This window comes from Capra hircus, chromosome 10 (genome assembly GCF_001704415.2).
Source record: "Capra hircus breed San Clemente chromosome 10, ASM170441v1, whole genome shotgun sequence".
In the NCBI taxonomy this organism is placed as follows: Eukaryota; Metazoa; Chordata; class Mammalia; order Artiodactyla; family Bovidae; genus Capra; species Capra hircus.
In genome coordinates, this window is record NC_030817.1 from 994,026 (window position 1) to 1,007,062 (window position 13,037).

The 13,037-nt window shown below is 52.2% G+C and overlaps 1 protein-coding gene across 7 annotated transcripts in view; it reads left to right on the forward strand.

Annotated features, from left to right (window-relative positions):
- The window catches only part of TTC7B (tetratricopeptide repeat domain 7B), a 272,717-nt gene that overhangs the window by 169,618 nt on the left and 90,062 nt on the right, over positions 1–13,037 (forward strand). For all 7 annotated transcript variants that reach the window (XM_018053841.1, XM_018053837.1, XM_018053838.1 and 4 more), the window contains 4 exons: positions 3,986–4,069; positions 5,283–5,387; positions 7,252–7,369; positions 9,337–9,394. In XM_018053841.1, the coding sequence (XP_017909330.1) occupies positions 3,986–4,069; positions 5,283–5,387; positions 7,252–7,369; positions 9,337–9,394 (365 nt within the window). The remainder of the gene's footprint in view (positions 1–3,985; positions 4,070–5,282; positions 5,388–7,251; positions 7,370–9,336; positions 9,395–13,037) is intronic.

The following is a 13,037-nucleotide window of genomic DNA, read 5'->3' on the forward strand; positions in this document are numbered from 1 at the left end:
TAGCTAAGAGAGCCCAGCTCGTTCTTTCAAGCCCGAAAGGCATCTACCGGTGCAAACCATTTAGCACCCAGAATCCATAGAAGGCTCAAGATCAGGAGTGAACAGAGATTACGGAGGCTCCTGCCCCAGTTTGGGAGGATACAGTTAACTCTGGAGGGCTTCCACCAACCTGGCTGCTACTGTGGCCCCAGGCCCAGCCACAGAAACCAGCTTCCAGCAGCCCGCTCCCCTGCCCTGACCTCTGGAGAGAGCTCTGTGGCGGGAGCACCTGGTTGGCCGTACTCAGGTCACATGAAACACTCCAATCTCTTTCTTTCTTCATTCACCCTTGGGCTTGGCTGCCGGGAAGGGAGAGTCTGTGCCCCTTTTATCCAGGGTGTCCTTCCCCCAGTTTCCCTGCCTGAAAGCAAAAAAAAGAGTTTTGAGGTGATTGATTAGCAGCCTCTCCTTTGAGGACCTCAACTAGGTGCTTTCTGAGCTCCCTGGCGGCCCTGAGACTCTGTCTTTATGAGGGCTGCTATTTCCCTGGTGCACCTGGGATGGAGCTCTGTACCAGTTGAGCTTCCGTGAATGTTTCTCACTGAGGATGATGAGTGTGTTAGCCTCTGTCACAGAAGAAAACAAGCATCTGGCTTTTTGGTTCAGAACAGACTGTTTCAGCTATGAGCTCCTTTTGTTTATCAGGGAGACAGTTAATATTTATCATTCCCCTTAGCAAAGGAGAAGAAAAGCACTCAAACACTTGACTGTCTCTGTCTATACATTTGAGCATTAGTGGTTGTGTTGCGGTGAGCTAGTTGAGCGGAGCTGTTGAAACACACCTCCTCTCTGATCATCGTCTACCTCCTCCGCACACACCGACTCCTTTGCCTCTTTCCGTCAGTGTGATCATCATTCTCATCCTACATCCCCCTTCCCTAAATCAGTTTCCAGACCCTGTTGACTTTTCACTTTTTCTCCGTAACCCCTGGCCTCCCCGCGTTTCCCTAGCCGTACCACCCCACACCTGGGCTGAGTCTGCCCCAGCACCCCATCCTGCCTGCTCGACCTTCTCAGCGAGCTGCCTTCCTCTCATTTCCCCTCCTGCACTTCCTAAAGGCGCAGTCGTGCCTGCTTGTCGCTCGGCCACGTAGTGGAGCAGGTAAGAGGGCTCCGGGTCTCTGCCGTTCGGTGTCTGTGTTAGTGAGAGGCGAATCCAGAAGTAGCTAACAAACTGATAGTGCCTTAACCGAGTGCAGGTTAATTTCCTCCGCACGGCAGGAGGTCTGCAGTGCCCTGCGGCCCCGGGCCGGCCCGTCTCTCTGCTCAGGCATCCCGGAGAGGCATCTCCAGCGCCCTGCGGCCCTGGGCCGGCCCGTCTCTCTGCTCAGGCATCCCAGGGAGGCACGTCTGTCTTCAGGGCTCTCGCTTCCTGGCCACCCACCTCCAGCGTGGAGTCTGTGTCCGGGGCCGAGGGCAAAGTGTGTGCCCTCTGAGCGCTCCTCCCTTGAACTGCCGACATCCTGGTGCGGGATGGAGTCGCATGGCCAGCCCTGAGGTTTGCGTTGTGTGTCTCCAGTGTGGTCATAGTGAGGGGCAGTGTCCATCTCACATCCTGTATCAACATCATCATTTGCAGTTGTGTTAGTCGCTCAGTCATGTCTGACTCTTGTGACCCCATGGACTGTAGCCCGCCAGGCTTCTCTGTCCATGGGATTCCCCAGACGAGAATACAGGGGTGGGTTGCCACTCCCTTCTCCGGGGGATCTTCCTGACCCAGGATCAAACCCAGGTCTCCTGCATGGTAAGTGGATTCTTTACCGCTGAGCCCCTGGGGCTTCCCTGATAGAGTCCCGTGGACAGAGGAGCCTGGTGGGCTGCAGTCCGTGGGTCACGGAGAGTAGGACGCTGAGCACGCCCCTCCTCGCCTCCGCTCCTCCTGAGCACCGCCTGCCTTCTCCTGCCCCCGAGCCGCGAGGGGCTTCACTGCAGAGAAGCGGCCACAGCCTCCGAGGGCGCACTCTGCTCCCTCAGGGTGCCACTGCCCTGTTCATTCTGGAAGCTCCTAGCCCTGTTCCTTTCCGTTCCTCCCAGCAGCTGGCTCGTTCCATCTTTAGAGAGGAAACGGGCTGAGCTGCGTCTCCGGGTCCAAGGGCCGCGCCTCTTAGCCCTGCAGAACCTGCCCCCTGGCGGGAAGGCCTCGGCCCAGGGTCCGTTGCTCTGGGGGCCTGGGCCTCTGGCTTATCCCGTTTCTTCTCTGCCCACTTATTCCTCTCAGGTTGCCTCTGCACTCTCCCTTAATTCTAGAGTGCCTTTCTCTCTGTCTCTTTCTCTGTCCCTCCCTCTGGTGAACACACACACACAGGCCTTCTGTGCCATGTGTTTGCTCCTCGGTATGCAGGCCAGACACTCTGGGGTCCTCTCCCTCCCATCTCACTTGCCCCCGCTCCTTCCTTGAGTGGCCCTTCCTTGCTGATGCTGACTGCAGCCACATCCCTCAGCTCTGCACTTGGCTCTGAAGGCCCCGGCCCCCGTGTCCACCTAGGGCTGGCCTTCCCCACCCTGGGGTGCACCCCTCCCCACCCACAGTCTCCCTGAAGTTCTGGGGTGGCCGAGCCACTCTGTGCGGAAATAAGAGGCTCCTCATCGTCTGGGTGGCCTGGATTTGTAGCTCTGCCCCCGGAGAGACGGGAGCCAGGATCTCTGCCCTGGGTACTTTCTCAGAGTGCAGCTGGGCTGGGCTGAGGCGGGTGGGCGAGGATGCAGCATTAACACAGGGGTGAACTTGGGGAGCACAGAGGCGGGGGAGCGAGGCTGGGTGGGGAGGGAGGGGCAGTCAGAGGAGGCGAGGCCGGTGGTGCGCTCAGCGCCACAGCCCCAGCTACGCCTGCCTCCAGCCCCGGAGCCCTCGGCGGGTCGCACTGGGCCGTCTGCCCCCCGGCTCGCTGAGGGCTCCGGGGCTGCCAGAGAAGCGTGCGCTCCTGCCTCCGTGTCTGTGTGTCCGCCCTCTTCTGGGAGCGGCGGTGGTGTAGTCGCTCAGTCGTGTCCGACTCTTGTGACCCCATGGACTGCAGCCCACCAGGCTTCTCTGTCCATGAGATTCTCCAGGCAAGAATACTGGAGTGGGTTGCCATTTCCTTCTCCAGGGCGTCTTTCCGACCCAGGGATCGAACCCAGGTCTCCCGCACTGCAGGCGGATTCTTTACTGACTGAGCTACCGGGACGCCCGGAAGTACCAGTTCCAAATCCCAGCTGCGTGTTTTCCCTTCTCATCCGTGAAAGCCCGGCTCAAGTGCATTCTTCCAGGACGCCGTTCCTTTTCCCCAAGACCGCCTTCCCAGGGCTTTCCGTTTCCTCCTCTCGGGAGCCTTGTCGGTCGGGACCTTGCGTTTGAGCAGTTTACTGTGCTTTCCTCTTTCCCTGTGCCACATGAGAAGCTCTTTGGGATCAAGGGTTGTGTTGTACAGATAGATGAATGTCATATGCATTATCCGAAATGGAAATAACCACACTCAAAAAGCTACATACTGCCTGACTTCATTTCTATGACATTTCTTGCAAAGGAGAACTCATAAGGACAAATGTAGGTTCCAGTCTTGAAGTGGCGGGGGTTGGGGGGGTCAGAGGCAGTGCCGGAACGGTTTCTCTGCAAAAGAACACGGGAGAATTTGGGGGGATGGCAGGTTGGACTGCGCTTCATTTAGTCTGTATTGGTGGTTACATTGTTATGTGCATTTGTCCAAACTCTCAGAGCTATACACTAAGATGCGTAAAATGGACTGTAAATAAAATATGCTGAGACTGAACCAGAAAAGGCTGTGTTAGCCAGCTGCAGACTGTCCTGGCCTGTGGCACAGCGTGTGGCTGGGGGCCCGCGGGGGTGCTCACTGTGGGAGGGTGCGCTCAGCGCTCCAGGAGGCAGGTCTGGCGGGACACACGCTCACACCTGTCCAGCCGGGACGCCGGCAGCTCACCCCGCCTGTCTGCCTTCTTCTCTCCGAACCAGTGCTTGGAGAGAGCCATGAAGTTTGCCTTCGAGGAGTTCCACCTGTGGTACCAGTTCGCTCTGTCGCTCATGGCTGCTGGAAAGGTGAGTCTCCCCGCGGCATGCAGTCCCCCGCGCCCACGGGTCACTCGCCTCTCACGGGGTGAGGTGGGGCCCGGTAGACGTCTGCACCAGTTCTCTGAAACTCCCCTGTGGTCATTAAGAAATGAATGGTCACGTTTAATTATTTGGGGGCCAACATGGAGACGTCACTGAGAAGAAAAATTTTGAAATTCTGGCGTTTTTTCTAGTTGTTGTAACTTTGTGAAGATATGGCTTAAACTAAGGTCGGTTCTTCACACCAACCCCTTTCACTCGTCTAAGCGTGTCAGCTGTCCCTGGAGGGGCACGTCTGTTAATTATCGTTAGCAAGACATGGCTGTGTTAGCTTGTGTGTGGTTAGGCTGTGTGTGGTTGAAAGGGAGGACTGTGGAGAGGGGCCTGGCGCTGCCCTCTTGGCCGCATGCCCCCCGGTGGGTCCCTCAGTGTCCACCCCATAGACACGTGGTCCCAGCTTCACAGACTTGTCATCAGGCAGTGAGATGACACCCACAAGGTGCTAAAGTAGTCCCGGCCCGAACACTCTCGATAAAGACAGTGGCCACTGTTTTTCTTGTTAGTTTGGGCCCTTTAGTAAATAGTCAAGTCTGAGACACAAGATTGTTTTCGGGCAAGTGGAGACGGAGACTTTGTATGGTACGCTTTAAATCGGGCGTCCCTGGTGGCTCAGACGGTAAAGAATCTGCCTGCAGTGCAGGAGACCTGGGTCTGATCCCTGGGTCGGGAAGATCTCTTGGAGAAGGGAATAGCAACCCACTCCAGTATTCTTGCCTGGAGAATCCCATGGACTGAGGAGCCTGGAGGGCTGCGATCCATGGGGTCACAAAGAGTCAGACACAACTGAGTGACTAACACACAGACACACACACGTTTTAAGTTGGGCAGTTTATTTCCTATAATGCCACAAACCTCCTCTGTCTTCTTTCCCTTACTTTCACAGTGACTGCGCAGGTAGGGAATGAAGCCAGGGCACCGATGCCAGGGAAGCATTTTCACTTGCTTTGACCACAGTTTACTCCCCAGTCCCCCAGAAGTTCCACCCCTGGTTACCACCATCCCCAGACCCCTGCTTGGTTGGGCCCAAGTTGGAAAACCTCATTTAGAGGGTGTCCTCACCAGAAACCCCTCTGGGAAGACTTCAGGTTTTGGTTCTGCTCAGAAACGCTGAGTCTCACAGAGACGCTCTCCTTTCGCCAAGTCTGCACGCGCCGTGAAGGTGCTGAAGGAGTGCATCCGCCTGAAGCCGGACGACGCCGCCATCCCGCTGCTGGCCGCCAAGCTGTGTGTGGGCTCCCTGCACTGGGTGAGTGCCCGCGAGCCCTGCTCCCTCATCTGGGTGGAGAGGGGACCGCAGGAATCATTGGCCGCACACAAGCAAGGCTGCTCGAGCCCCGGGCCCCTGGCCTGGGCCTCTGGCCTTCTCGGGCCTTAGCTCCCACCCCAGGGACTTCAGGAATCAGTAAAACTCCAGGTGCTTCTTTTCCATGGGAATGCGCTTCAGAGGTAGAAATGGTGAGAGAGAACTGGAACGCATTCTCAGGAGCATCCTGTACGCAAGTCGTGCAGGACCGGAAAGGGCTGGCCCCTTAGCGGCTCCCTCTTAGCCTGAGCTCTTCTGTAAAGCCAAGAGGCACCCTCCGCTTTAGCTTGTGTGTGAGCCCAGCCCCCCCATCCCTCTCCTTGCACAGAGGCTTTCCTCTCAAACGTTCTTGTTCGGGTTAGAATTCGGGAAGAGCCTGACCTGTAGCGATCGTTGCTGTTCGTGTCCGACTCTTTGTGACGCCGCCAACGGCAGCAGACCAGGCCTCCCTGCCCTTCCCTGTCCCCCGGAGTTTGCTCAAACTCATATCCATTGATTCGGTGTACTTCCTCAAAAATACACCCTTTGAGCAGACGCTAGCAGGCTGTCGCTGAGATGGTGTGTGGATGACCGTCACACGCAGTGGGGTCTTCACGTCCTCCTCTAACTTCATGTTGGGGTTCATGATAAGAAGTTGCCCAAACAGCCCAGAGGCTCCTGGCTGAGGTTTTTAGTATGGTCCTTGTTGCTTGTTTTTTTCCATTTATTCTCACCCAGCGGAGGGGGAATTGGAGGTGGAACAGGCAGGAAATGTGGAAGAAAAGAGGCATCTTGAAAGAGCAGGTTCTCACCCAAATCACAGCTGTGAAGGCGTCGTGTGGCCTGTGCAGGTTTCAGCAGCTTGGCGTAGCAAGCGAGGGGGCAAGCAGGCAGATTCTGAGGGGGGCCAGGGACCGGGCCGGGGACCAAACCTTTGCTCTTTGGGCGTGCCAGCTTCCAGCCGTGGCACTGTTCAACTCCATGACGCCTTAAATAAACCTGTTTTTTTCAAGATGAGAATAGCAAGTCATTTCTGTGTTTTTAAAATATTTTTATTATTAAAATTTCAAAATACCACAGAAGGAAAGAGTGTAATCAGCTGTCATCCAGGTACTGTCCCCCAGCTTCAATAGCATCAATACTTACCATGCTCCGGAGGAACAAACCTTGCTGCTTTTGTCTCTGATGAGGTGCGCAGCAGGTCGCCTTACCGCGGGTGTGGTTTGCGGCTGCACTGCTTTCCCATTGGAAGCTGCTGGGGTGAGAGCTATGCCTTGTGTAGTGTATGGGCTTGGCCAAAAAGTTCATTCGGGTTTCTGGCCTGTGCGTACAAAGCCTGAACGAACTTTCTGGCCAACTCAATAGAATAAATAGGTGAAAACTTTTAACAGCTTATAGGAGAAAAACCACGCCTAAAGGACTCTTTGTATCATGTTAAAAGGAACGACTGAAGCACAAAACATTTCAAGACCTTTGTTCTTTGCAAATCACACGTACAGACGTGCGTAACTTCTGAGTCCAGCACAGCCCAGCCACAGAGCCCGCTGGGGAAGAGCAGAGACGGAACAGCCCCACAGAGTGTGAAAGGGGCCTTGGGAAGGAGGCAGAAAAGCAACACGGGGTAGTTTAAAGGAAAAAGGCCAGGTGGGGGTCCTGAGGCCTGTTTGAGAGGCTCAGATTGAGAGAACACCGTCTCCAGAGTGGCCCTGGAAGGCTTTGGGCTTGTTTTAACAGTGACTCGTCAGAAACCGTCTCTGGCAGCAGATGCTTCGGGGAACTCTCACTAGGAATTCTGCAGGTTGCTGTTGTTAACTGATCTGTTTTTCAGTTGGAAGAAGCCGAGAAGTTTGCCAAAACGGTGGTTGATGCAGGAGAGAAAACGTCAGAGTTCAAGGCCAAAGGCTACCTGGCCCTGGGGCTGACCTACAGTCTGCAGGCCACTGACGGTGAGTGCGGCCACCCACGGGGGCTGCCCCGAGGCTCCGGAAGGCGCAGGGCGGGTCCCCCTGTCCTGGGGGCCCTGCCCCCGGCGTCCTCTTTGCTCAGACAGGGCAGAGACGGGGAGCGGGTGACGATGGCCCTGGGCCTGGGCACCCAGGTCCCTCTTCATGTGGGGGGTCTGCCCAGAGCGCGTGCCATGAGAGATGACGCTACCCCCTGGCCTGCAGCCAGCTGTGCCCCAGCCCCGGCCGAGCCCGCCCTGTGTGAAGGGATGTTGGTCGTAGGCCCAAGAATGCAGGAGTGTTTGGGGCTCACCTCCCCCAGAAAGCCCACCTTGGTTTCTCAGGGCCCGCCCCCTCCATTTGCACGTCTTAGCTCACAGGACGTGCGTGTGTCCGGGGGCGCACAGTCCATGCAGTGACCCTACACTCTGGACGTATTTACTGTTTCAGTAGATGTGTTCTTGGCTAAAAAACAATCTTAAGTATGTTTTCTGCACTTAATGAGGTTTTCAGTTCAATGTTTGCGGGAAGGGTCAATTGCTAAATTGTTTTCATGAACTCTATTATTTCTTGAATGTTTTGCTGTGAAATATAACACAGATACCAAAAAAAAAATCTAAAAAATGATTATCTAACTCAATAAATTATTATAAGGGAAAATATTCTTACAGTCACCACCCTGCTCAGGAGATAGAACTTTGCCGGCCACCTGGGAGCCCTTCAGGTGTCCACAGAAGTCACAGCCCCTTAAGAGAAAACACTACCCTCGCATCACTTCCTTTTTCTTCCTTTGTAATATTGCTCGAGTTTATTTCACATGTTACCCCAAATATTTCTTTCCTCTGCTCTAAAATATCAAAGGGGCTTCCCTGGTGGCTCAGAAGTTAAAGTGTCTGCCTCCAATGCAGGAGACCTGGGTTCGATCCCTAAAGATCCTGGAGAAATTTTGCATATCCATTGATTCTCAGTAATGGATTTTTTGCCAATTTTTCGTATACACTTGATATACTGGCAATACCCAAAACATCTTTTAACTATAGCAGACTTTCAGTGAAGTGAAATTTAGTGCCTTGTATTTATCCATGTAAATTCTTTGGTCTGTACCCCTGATGAGCCCTGGGTGAGTCGCATGGCCCTGTTGGGTTCATCTGTGCCCGTGGTTCCCCTGGTTCACCCCTCTGTTTCCCTCTAGCTCACTTACTCTTGTTCTGAGTTAGCCATGGGTTTCAGCTACACCCAGTTCTGGCAGCCCTCCACCATCCTCAGAGCGATGTCAGGATGGGCTCTGCCTTGCTGGATTCGTTAGATAAGGGCCATGTCCAGAGGCAACCATAACCAGGACTTTTTCTGTTGTTGCAGTTAGGAGTATCTTTTTAGCTTCTACCAGGTTCTGAGGTGCCCTTTCTCATGTCCTGTACACAGGGGCAGGGTTGAGCTGATTTATAGTCTTGCTATTGAGCTTGCCCGGTCTGTCTCTGGGGTTCACATCAAGATATCAGAGATCCTGGGCATTGCCCACCTGAATTAAACTGGTCTCTCTTGGCCTTAGGCTGGTGTCCTTGGTTCTTGGTGACAGAAGGCTCTCTGAGGACTGTCTAATCCACCCACTGGTGCTTGAATCTCTCCTAGTCCATTTTGGCAGAGTCTTGCTTCACCTGGGGATTACATGCCTGCCCTTGAGAATGTTTTCCTCTCTGGAATTCCCAGCTGGTCTTTTGAAGATGGGCCCCTTTCCCTGGGGGTACCAAGATTGCCCAGCCACCGCCCATTCTCCCCTTGGCATGGTTGCAGAGTTATGCCCAAGCGTAAGGACCTCAGCTGGCCTGGCCTTTGCCTGCCATCCTCTATAGCACCAGGGCACACTGGGCATGTAGGCACCCAGAATCTGTGGCTCCTAACCAGCCAGATGTGTGGTTCTGTGATGTTTCGTATTTGCTCCATGTCACTGACTAACTGAACCCTTTCCTTAGCTTCTCTGCGAGGGGTGCAGGAGGTCCTCCAGAGAAAGGCGCTTCTTGCATTTCAGAGGTGAGTGGGAGCTCCTCTCTTCACTCGGCTGTACACAATGACACCAGAGTGTGGTGAGTATAAAAAGAAGAGATATTTATGAGGATTATGTAAACAGTGTTCCACCCCTGGGAGTCTTTCCTCTTGAGCACCGAGCACACAGCATGAAGCGTGCTGCGTCACTTGCTGCCGTGCAGATCCACATTCTGCATCCGTTTATTCATCTGGGCACATTTTCATTCCTAATCGAGTCATTTCAGCTCCAAGAGAGGTACTTTTTATGTCCACGGAGATGATTCCTTTTATTAAAGACATTTTTCATCATCTAGAAAAAGGATCATTCTTTGCTTGCTTTTTTAACATGTCAAGCTGCAGATTTTTATATTAGGAAATGGAAAAAGCCAGATATTAGGACAGTCTCTGAAATACTACCTAAGACAGTCAGGCCAGCAGGCCCAGGGCTCTCTATCCCTGCCGTGTTCCATAACACCTTGCGGTCAGCCCCATCGCTGTGCCTTTCACGAAATTAGAGAAGGCCCTATGTCAGACAATGCTTGTGTGTCCCAGGGCCCTTTCACGCCCTTTACTTGAGCTTTGGCCCACATCAGCAAGCAGACAAGACAAGGCGTGTGTTCACTGCAGGTGAGGCTCTGGGACGCAGGGATGAAGAGCCAGAGGCCTGCGGCTGTGGGAGTCGGGACGGTCAAGCTCTCTGATGCTGACCAGCTTCTCTGGTACCCGCTACACCACTGCTGCTGCGGCCCAGTCGTGTCTGACTCTTTGCAGCCTGGTGGACTGCAGCCCGCCAGGCTCCTCTGCCCACGGAATTCTCCAGGCAAGAGTGCTGGAGTGGGTTGCATGCCCTCCTCCAGGGCATATTCCCAACCCAGGAACTGAACCCAGGTCTCTTACGTCTCCTGCACTGGCACGCGGGTTCTTCACCACCAGTGCCACGTGGGACGCCCCCTGCACCACGGTGCCCTGATCTGATTCTTCCTGGAGGTGTGATGGGTCGCTGAGAGTATAGCACCGTGACGTCCAATGTAGGATTGGTATTGATCCTGTCTCCTTAAATATCTGTGTTACCCTGACTTCTTGGTGTTATATTAGAAGCTCAGTTACCTACCCTGAAGTTTCGGGAGGATCTCTCAGTTCAGTTCAGTCGCTCAGTCATCTCCGACTCTTTGCAACCCCATGAATCACAGCATGCAAGGCCTCCCTGTCCATCACCAACTCCCGGAGTTCACTCAAACCCATGTCCATTGAGTCGGTGATGCCATCCAGCCATCTCATCCTCTGTCGTTCCCGTCTCCTCCTGCACCCAGTCCCTCCCAGCATCAGGGTCTTTTCCAGTGAGTCAACTCTTTGCATGAGGTGGCCAAAGTACTGGAGTTTTAGCTTTAGCTTCAGTCCTTCCAATGAACACCCAGGACTGATCTCCTTTAGGATGGACTGGTTGGATCTCCTTGCAGTCCAAGAGACTCTCAAGAGTCTTCTCCAACACCACAGTTCAAAAGCATCAATTCTTCAGCACTCAGCTTTCTTCACAGTCCAACTCTCACATCCATACATGACCACAGGGAAAACCATAGCCTTGACTAGACGGACCTTTGTTGGCAAAGTAATGTCTCAGCTTTTTAATATGCTATCTAGGTTGGTCATAATTTTCCTTCCAAGGAGTAAGTGTCTTTTAATTTCATGGCTGCAGTCACCATCTGCAGTGATTTTGGAGCCCCCCAAAATAAAGTCTGACACTGTTTCCACTGTTTCCCCATCTATTTCCCATGAAGTGATGGGACCGGATGCCATGATCTTTGTTTTCTGAATGTTGAGCTTTAAGTCAACTTTTTCACTCTCCCCTTTCACTTTCATCAAGAGGCTCTTTAGTTCCTCTTCACTTTCTGCCATAAGGGTGGTGTCATCTGCATATCTGAGGTGATTGATATTTCTCCCGGCAATCTTGATTCCAGCTTGTGCTTCTTCCAGCCCAGTGTTTCTCATGATGTACTCTGCATAGAAGTTAAATAAGCAGGGTGACAATATACAGCCTTGACATACTCCTTTTCCTGTTTGGAACCAGTCTGTTGTTCCATGTCCAGTTCTAACTGTTGCTTCCTGACCTGAGTATAGGTTTCTCAAGAGACAGGTCAGGTGGTCTGGTATTCCCATCTCTTTCCGAATTCTCCACAGTTTATTGTGATCCACACAGTCAAAGGCTTTAGCATAGTCAATAAAGCAGAAATAGATGTTTTTCTGGAACTCTCTTGCTTTTTCCATGATCCAGCAATGTTGGCAATTTGATCTCTGGTTCCTCTGCCTTTTCTAAAACCAGCTTGAAGTTCACGGTTCACGTACTGCTGAAGCCTGGCTTGGAGAATTTTGAGCATCGCTTCACCAGCGTGTGAGCTGAGTGCAGTTGTGCGGTGGTCTGAGCGCCCTCTGGTCCCTGATGATTGTTGGTGGGTCTCTGTCCCTAGAACCAGGGTTGCCTGCAGATCCGTCACCTGGACATGCTCCTTCTTTCATGAAATCATTGCCGCTGGGTTTCAGTTCGTCTGAGATGCTTCCATCTCTTTCCTTTCCCATCCCTAGCAGGCTCACCGTAGCTCCTTCACACTGCCAGTCCCAGACTGGTAATGACAGAAAGCACCAACTGACAGCTGCAAACAGACCTCCTGTCTCGGCGCGAAGTTTCTGTTGATGCTCTTCAGCACCGCGTGTGGAAAGCATTTCCATTTCAAATGATCTGGAGTTTTAAATTTTCCAGTCCTACTTTGTAAAACCCACACATGGATGCCTAAGAAAGTGGTCATTACATCTGTTTCGCTTTTCTTAAACCAGCTCGTCTACTGGCTCTCTAAAAACAGCCATGGTGGTGGTCTGCCTTGAGCCGCGCAGCTCGTAACTCCGTGTTATGTAACAGCTGTTCCCTTGGCCTGAATTTCTTTTTGTCCCTCTTTTTCTTAGTTTCTAGTTCAAAGGGATTTTTAAAATATTTGTTCATATGGGAATAAAGAGGAATAAAATCCTACTAACCCATGTGATTATATTGGGGAAGGCTAACCTAAATTTGTATTTATGTGTATTTCAGTATATTTTTTAAAGGAATCAAAATATTTTGTTTCAAGTACCCATTGACTAGGACTATCCTAGTCTGTGACCGTGCGTGTCACGAAAAGCTATAAGGGAAAGATTTAAGAACATGAGAAAGACTTGTGTCACTTCTTATATGTAAATGGATATTTAAAAGTAATTTGAGTGAGATTTTTTTTTATCATATATTTTAAGTCTTCCCACAATTCTGTTAATACAACTGTTTGGTAATTTTTGGTTAAAAAGAAAATGATGTAACTCAAAAAGTGGTGAGGTTGCAGAGCTAACGTGTGAAAAATGACTCAGTCATGACTGGAGTCAGAATTCAAAAGGGTTTGCTCCCTCTCGGATTCAGAAAGGTGATTTTTGAAGACATCCCGTTTACGTGATTGCACCATAATATTGAAACCTTCAGCTGTTCATATGCTTACAAGTTCAGCCTAAGAGGTTGGACCAACTCATTTGTCCTGTACAAAAGTGTAGTGAAGAAAAACAGTGTTGTTTGCAGAGCTTTCTAAGAAGATGAATTGATCTGAGTGGCAGCTTCTAGGGGCTCTCACTGGGGCTCTCA